Source organism: Biomphalaria glabrata, chromosome 9 (genome assembly GCF_947242115.1).
Source record: "Biomphalaria glabrata chromosome 9, xgBioGlab47.1, whole genome shotgun sequence".
NCBI classification, from domain to species: Eukaryota; Metazoa; Mollusca; class Gastropoda; family Planorbidae; genus Biomphalaria; species Biomphalaria glabrata.
This window is the reverse complement of record NC_074719.1, coordinates 6320455-6328802: the sequence shown is the minus strand read 5'-3', so window position 1 is coordinate 6328802 and position 8348 is coordinate 6320455. Positions and strand designations below refer to the sequence as shown.

The following is an 8348-nucleotide window of genomic DNA, read 5'->3' as shown; positions in this document are numbered from 1 at the left end:
TAGAAGATAGATTAAAAATATATTACTTTCACCTATTCCTAAATCTGTTTGACCGTAGGGGGCTGCATATATGATCCGTCGATCGTCTATTTCTCCAATTCCTCTCTGTATTTTGCCTTGTAGAGAAAATCTGGGAGATTGTGTCACAACTGAATGGTTTTTTTTTTTATTATTACATTCTTAAAATTCCTCGGACCCGCACAGTGGTAGCCAGCTTTCAGCACTCATCCAGACCTTCAGTTAGCTAAGGTTGAGGAAGTGGCGAACGATTTTTTGTTCGTCTAAAAGGGCACCACCAGTAAACGTTTGAGAAACATTGACGTACACTATCGGGAGGTGGTAATTAAGAGACTTACTGCTCTGTGCGCCAGCCTGGAACCCTCAACACGCAAATGGTTTCCACCATTTGTTACGTTTGCAGTAAGCCTAGATAACTACAGGTCTATTTTTATATAGTTCGGTGTATGAATACCCAGTGACTGTGTTAAAAGGATTAGTCTTTAGCATCAACAAACCAATAGGTTTGGCTACTATACTTTAGATTTATGAGCGATCCAAGGTTAATTAACTCTTTCTCTCCGTAATTATTTACCAGATTATGGTGGAATCAACCCTGGTATCGTCAGTTAGGAGAGAAAGAGTTAAGTACATCCAGGAAGTAGATTCTAGAATAAAGAAGCTTGTAATAGTTTTATATGGTTTTTTTTTCTTATCGAGCAAACGCAATATATGCACCTGGGCGAAGTCCACCGACAATTACTTTATTTAAAAAATAGAGTTATTATCGTATACGCTATATGAGATCGATTAAATTATAGCAGAGTATGAATACAACCAAGTTATTAACATATTTGTGAGACCAGAAGTAGTGCCTGCTTAGTAGAATCGCTCTTTAGTTTCACAATTCTTGGATACATTGGTGCAATGTAAGTAATACACTATTAAGCAAGCCATTTTATTTCCTGTTTTTTTTTTTTATTGTGTTGTGAAAATAATTTAAAACCAAAATAAATAAATAAATAAAATAAATTAGTTGATTAAAATTTGTAGCTAGCCCCATTGAGACGTCTGTGGTACCATAAAAAATAAAGATGCTTTTTTTTTTGTAGGTTTTCTATGCATTTTAATAAAATTAATTCAATATGCATACTTCATTCATTTCTTTCCTAGGTATATTTTTATGTATTTTATCTCTTCTCAAAGTTAAGATTAGTCCTGAACTACAACTGATTTGTCTTAAAAATAGTGACATTACTTCAAAAGCGTTTCCTGTGTCAATCTAATTAGTCACGTTAATTAATTAACAACTTAAACACTCTGCCAAGTCGTTTGTATTGCTGGCTGATTGAGGGAAACACATTACATTCTCTAATGCAGCGGTTCTCAACCTATTTAGCTCGGCGACCCCCTAAGACGAATTCCCACTAAGCGGCGACCCCCAACCGTAAAATTTATTTCGTTCATAGAGGAGGTAGAGCCTAAATATGATTTTGCTAATGTTATAAGATCACAGTCAAATTTTTAATGTATATATATATATATATATATATCTGGCATCCTTGATGTATTTACATAGCAAAGCATTATCTAATTTTACTAAGTGTAAAATAAATGTGTGCTTAAATTATAAAAAAACTTTTAAACGTGTGCTTGTTACAACACTTCAGAAATCGCATGACAAAAAAAAACAAAAAAACTTTCACTGAAAAATAGACGAGAAACCGAAATTTCCGATGGTCTTAGGCGACCCCTGGCAAATGGTCATTCGACCCCAAAAGGGGTCGCGACCCACAGGTTGAGAACCCCTGCTCTAATGGTACTAGGCAAGAAGGAACATTGGTACGCATTCGTTCTAGCATATGGGATAAGAAATGTACCTCCATCTTAGTATTTAACTTTGTATTTAATTATGGGTTTATACTGCATCTGTAAATTATGGCTTGGTTACTTTATTCTTTGTTTGTCTGGTATCTACCACATATGTCGCTAGTAATTGTATATGTATCAAGGTTTCTTTATATGTCTAGTAGCGTTCAAACTCATAGTCTTAGGAGCCAACCCTCCTTTATTTTTCTTTGTTTGGTATAGAAGTAAATTATTCATATCAGTCACACTGGCGGATCCAGAACTTTTGAGTGGGGGGGGGCGATTTTTTTCCAAACCCTAACCCTAATGCCCAGTAAACCCTAACCCTATGCATAAACGTGCGTGTATATATATATATATATATATATATATATATATATATATATATATATATATATATATATATATATATATATATATATATATATATATATATATATATATATATATATATATATGAGAATTTTTAAAAAGAAGCATTTCTCAACCTTTGGTAAAAAAAAACCCACTGAGGCAGAGCTATAAGGTTCCCAAGTGGGGTTCGGGGCGACAAAAGATCTTTTCTTGCTTTTTTCACTGCAGAAAAGTATTCTCCTGACATTTACAGCTAATTATTCATCAATGGAGTTCGGGGCGAAGCCCCGCCGCCAAAAGCGTTTTCTTGCATTCTTCACTGTAGAAACGCATTCTCCTGACATCTACAACTCATTATTTATCAATGGAGTTCGGGGCGAAGCCCCGACGACAAAAGCGTTTTCTTGCTTTTTTCACTGCAGAAAAGTATTCTCCTGACATTTACAGCTCATTATTCATCAATGGAGTTCGGGGCGAAGCCCCTCCGCCAAAAGCGTTTTCTTGCATTCTTCACTCTAGAAACGCATTCTCCTGACATCTACATCTAAATATTTATCAATGGAGTTCGGGGCGAAGCCCCGCCGCCAAAAGCGTTTTCTTGCATTCTTCACTGTAGAAACGCATTCTCCTGACATCTACAACTCATTATTTATCAATGGAGTTCGGGGCGAAGCCCCGACGACAAAAGCGTTTTCTTGCTTTTTTCACTGCAGAAAAGTATTCTCCTGACATTTACAGCTCATTATGCATCAATGGAGTTCGGGGCGAAGCCCCTCCGCCAAAAGCGTTTTGTTGCATACTTCATTGCAGTAACGCATTCTCCTGACATCTACATCTAATTATTTATCAATGGAGTTCGGGGCGAAGCCTCGCCGCCAAAAGAGTTTTCTAGCATACTTCACAGAAGAAACGTATTCTCCTGACCTAAAACTCATTATTCATACTATTAAAAAAGGACCTTTTGAATAATGTTGTACTTGAAAAATATTCTAATAATACATTGCAAAAAATCCGATTTGTTCCTTGAAAAGATTAGATACCCCACATATTTAGATTTTGGCTTTGAGGATCTCCGCCGAAAAAAAATTCTTCAATAAATAATATTCAATAAAATCAAAGTATCAAATCAAAATAGTGAGTTTTAGTCCCAAATTTATTTAACTAGAAAAATATCAGATTGAGTAAAGTTTAGAAAAAGGCGACTATGAAAAAATGATTAGGGTTTAGAACTCATCTCAATCGTGACTCTTATACTGAAAAATTTCGTTTGAATTCTAATTTTTTGAATGCAAAGTCTTTCTTAAAATAGTTATGATAAATTCATGTGAAATTACATAAACTCTGTCTGGAAATGAGAGGGGCGGTAGAGTGAAAACAATTAATCCTCGCTCCTTTAATAATTTCTGCTAAAGATTGCATTTGGCATTAAAGAATAGGGGTGTGGCGACTCGATATAAGAATTTAATTTATAGTATATATAAATTATATTAGTGACAGATGTTTTTGTTTTGTAATTTCCTAACTGTAATACAAAAAGAAAAAATATTGGTTTGTCCGAGGGGGAAATGGCGATTGCATGAATCGCCCCTCCCACCTGGTACAACCCTTTTTCATTTAAATTTTACTAATGATAAAATTTGAGATTAGAGTGTGGTACGACATAATATACAATGAGTTCACATATCAATATGTAGTTTATATTATATAGATATTCAACTAATTTTATTTACAAACTATGATTCTCCATAAAATAGGACCGCCCCCCCCACTCAGAGGGCTAGAGTGGGGAGGGCAGTACATGCAATTTCCCCCTCCCCCAACCTCACCGAAACGGCCAAGATACAAGAAGCGAGCGACATAATATAAATCTATATATTAATTCAACTAATTTTGTTCACAAACTATGATTTCTCCATTAAAGTAGGACCGCCCCCCCCCTCAAAAGGTTTAGGTGGGAAGGGCAGTAGAGATAAATTGGCAAACAGGGAACGACATAATACAAAGATCGGTTAAAATATCAATAACAAGTTTTAATCACATAGATATTTAATTGATTCTGTTAGCAAGCTGTGATTTCTACAAAGAAATTGGACCGCCCCCCCCCACTCGAAAGTTTATGGGGGGGGGGGGGGGCGGGATTGATACCATCGCCCCCTCCCGACCCCACCAAATCGGCCAACATACTAGAGGGGGGGGGCGAAATAATCTAAAAATAGGTTGAAATATAAATAATTAGTATATATTATTAACATAAGTAATGAATTCGTATACAAATTGTGTGAATTCTATACTAAAATTCGTCCGCCCCTTGGGGGGGGGGGGTCGGCCGAGTGGGGGGGGCGGTAGGGGCGATCCGCCAGTGAATTCAGTCATGACCAAGATTTATTTTGTTAGCGCTTTTAATTTCCATAAGTCGTTGTAAGGGAAACGATCCATACAACAAAACACAGCCTATTCGTTTACTAAAGATTTGTGTTTTATGACTAACTGATAATAAAAAAAAATGCATTCTCAGGGCTAAAGAAAGTTGGTGTTTTACGGAAGTGCGAACTGTCGGACTCACAGGGCCGAAATAGGGGGATACCATAAAGTCATATTTCTTTATAAAAAAAAAATCCATGACAAAAACAAAATAACAAGCAAAATAAAATACAACAACAACAGAATACAAAGCTTATTTAAAGGGGACGAACGCCGCCCTTAAAACTAAAACTATTTATAATGTTCACAATATTATCCTTATTCTATATCAAACAAAATAATTAATTTCCATTAATAAATTTACTAATTGGGTATTTCTTTTTATTCATGTTTTGTTAGGTACAGTAAATAATTGTTTAAAGTATAAAATTGATCAAAGAATGTGTGAGGGAGAAATAGCGTTAACAATTATTTAAGGGGACAAAACCTAACAAATTTAGCTATATAAGCAAATACCAAACAATTAGTGTCCCTTGTCGGTATGAAACAAAATAATTATTTACCAATAATTAATTGACTAATTGGTTACTTTTTAGCTGCCCCTGTAAGGGGAAAAGCCGTTATTAGGTTAGTGCAAAATGTTCGTCTGTCCGTCTGTCAAACTGCAAAGTTTAGGTGCAACGGCTACTTTTGGTTTTCTAAAAGCATACTGTTTAGTTTATAAAATTAATTATGCAAGCGATTCTTTTTAAATAAAATAAACAAATTATAAAACAATTACATAAATGTAAGGGAGATAATGTTACAATATGTTAACAAAGAAAGATTATCTTTTGTGTATCAGATATGTTTTTAAATGTACAAGAAATGTTCACAACAAATATAAATATTAGTTAAAGATGTTTTTTTCTGGTTAACTAGCTGTTAAAATTAAAAGAAAAGATTTATGTTTGTTTATAAGGCTAAAAATGCACTTTGTACGTAAATATCAAGCAATTTTTTTAAAATATACTTTTTATGCAGCGACTTTCGTGCAGTAGCGTAGCAAGCAGCGGCAATACATGGTGCTAAACTAATTCCCTCAAAAAGTTTTGAATTATCAGATTTTATTTATTTTTGTTTAGTGTCCCCATCAATATAAAAGACGCTTATTTTTTTGTGCTTTTTGTCAGTTGATCGGTCTGTCCGTCACGTTTATTGTACCATAGATTATGTTCTTCACGGAGTTAGTGAAAAGACTTTAGACACCCAAAAGGAAAGTTTCATCTTCAAAACCATCTGTTGGGGGGTTTGAAACTAAAAAAATATCTGGATTCTTTTAAAACAAACTCAACACCCTTTTATTCAGCCTCATAGAATTATGTGACTGAAGTTTGCTTTAGAATAATAATGAACAGGGTATTTTTTAAACCACTGTATTGGGGAGTTTTAAACTTAAAAACATCTGGAAAGATGATTTTTAACTCAAAACCCCCTTGGCTACGTTAATAGAATTTTGGGACTGATTTTTGCTTTAATTTTATAATGAAGAGGTGGTCTTTAGCATCAAACCCGCAGGAAAGTTTTTTTTTTTAAACTCTAAACCCTCTGGAAGAGGTTTAACTTAAAGCCTTCTGGAGGAGAGTTTTAAACTCAAAAGTCCTCTTAGCTACGCTCATAGATTCTGGTGACTCGTTTTTGCATTAGTCTAATATTGTAGACGGGATTTTATTGTAAAAAACGATTTGGAGGGGGTTTTAAGCTCAAAATCCCCTTTGGCTACGCTCATGGCATTAGGTGACTGTCGTTTGCGTCATTTTTTGTTTACAGAAGATGAAGGGGCTTAACCTTAAAACCCCTAGAGGGGGATTTTAAACTCCGAAACCCTCTTAGCTGCGCTGATGCATAAGATGGCTTTAAATTAACATTTCACCTAAAATAAATAATAGTAAAGCAAAAATTTCACCCCCACCCATTCGGAGAAGGGAGTTCATTTCGGGGGAGGGGGTAAAACCAATCCGCCGTTTACGTCCATGTGATGAAATTTATTTTAAAAAAAGGCCCATCGGGAGGTATCCAATCAGATTTTGCCAGAAACGTAACAATAAGTGCAGTTTTTTTTTAGTTAAAAATGTTTAAACTCATACATTCATTATTGGTATAAATGTATCTGCATAATTTCCGTACATTAGACTTACTTATATTTGTTGTTTTATTTCAGATAGGAAGAACGCTTAGATATTCTCAAGATGGAACCTGATAAGGTTCAACTATTAATTGCTGACCAAGCACTCAATGTGATCTTTATTCTTCTAATCTGTTTGATCAACAGGGCACTCCTCATCATCCAAGTCAAGAAACCAAAGTTTTATCAGAGCGTCAAGCTGATGATGATTATATCCTTGGCTATAGGAGACATCATCTTGGCGCTCTTCCCGTTAGTAGTGCTTGCTAAATTTTTATTTGAGGACGATAAAACCTTCATGACCTGCAGGTTATTCACCTATGCCATAACCTACACGTTATACTTGATTCATTTCGTCTACGGACTTGGTCTTGTGGTACTGGCAGCTGAAGTCTTCCTTAGAAACAGGATTCGAAGTATACACAACAACTACAAAACAATCTCTGCAGTTGGTGCAAGTAGCGTCCCTTGGATCTTAGGACTAATTATAATACTTCCGCTTTGCATGTCAAAGGTTAATTATGAGTCTCACTGCACCAACAGCCAGTCTTTAGAATTCATGTTTGGGGTATCCGTGTTTCTACCGGTCTTACTCTCAATAGTAATCAGTATTGTTCTCAACTGTGTCCATGTTCCTACTTTGCAACAAGGACAGATAATAAGCACCGAACAGCAACCCTTAATTGTGTCTCAACAGACTGTTAACCAACAAGAAAATATCATACAATACCCTCCCCAGGGTTACGCCCCTGGTAATACTCATTATAATTCACTGAACTCAAATCCATATCCACAGAATGCGGTACCTTATCCATATCCAGCAAACCAACAGGTTATGAACCAGTCCTCAACGGTGAACTTAAACCAGGAAGATAACACAATACGGGAGACTCCCATGCATCAACGCGCAGAGGGCAAGTTGCTTATAATATCCATCATCTTCGGTTTCATGGTAGTTCCCATTGCATTGATTACTATTAGAGCTGCCCATATTGACTGGGATGACTCAATGAAAAAAACTGTAGTAACACAATTTGTCTTTTGGCTAATGGTGGCGCGCTCATGCATAACGCCCCTGATTATGATAAGTTTTTCTAATTTGTGATATGTGCCTATACTTTTAAACAAATATTGTCAAACCAAACAGCTCTACCTATATATAACGTAGTGTTAAACTTTTTTTACAATGTATAAAAAAATATTGTATTTTGTTCGCTGAAAGCTTGAGTTCGAGCAGCATATAATAATTGACTTGTTGTCAATGATATACAATGATATTATTTCACTATAGGTATTGTTTGGTCAATTTATGTGTGCATTGATTGAATATAACGTTGTGTTATAATGCAAAGACTTAAAGCCTGGATTTAAAGCTATGGACTAGCGTTACTAGATGTCCTTCGGCAGGCATAGGACTAAAATGTGAAATTCCACCTATCACCCTATTGTTTACTGCCACTACATTTTATCAACCAATCTTAATGTTTTAACAAATACTTGCAAATTTATTCATGAACATGAAGACCACACATTTGTTTAGAAC

General features: G+C 35.3%; 1 protein-coding gene across 1 annotated transcript; it reads left to right on the top strand.

Annotated features, from left to right (window-relative positions):
• The first annotated feature begins 367 nt into the window (after positions 1 to 367).
• Positions 368 to 8093, top strand: LOC106050422 (melatonin receptor type 1A-like). Its single transcript, XM_013205383.2, has 2 exons — positions 368 to 926; positions 6842 to 8093. Exon 2 carries the CDS (start codon positions 6870 to 6872, stop codon positions 7908 to 7910), a length of 1041 nt encoding a protein of 346 aa, XP_013060837.2. The 5' UTR covers positions 368 to 926; positions 6842 to 6869; the 3' UTR covers positions 7911 to 8093.
• The last annotated feature ends 255 nt before the right edge of the window (positions 8094 to 8348 follow it).

Excerpts from the sequence above, each read along its gene's own strand:
- LOC106050422 (XM_013205383.2), top strand. The coding sequence starts at position 6,870 with ATGGAACCTGATAAGGTTCAACTATTAATTGCTGACCAAGCACTCAAT.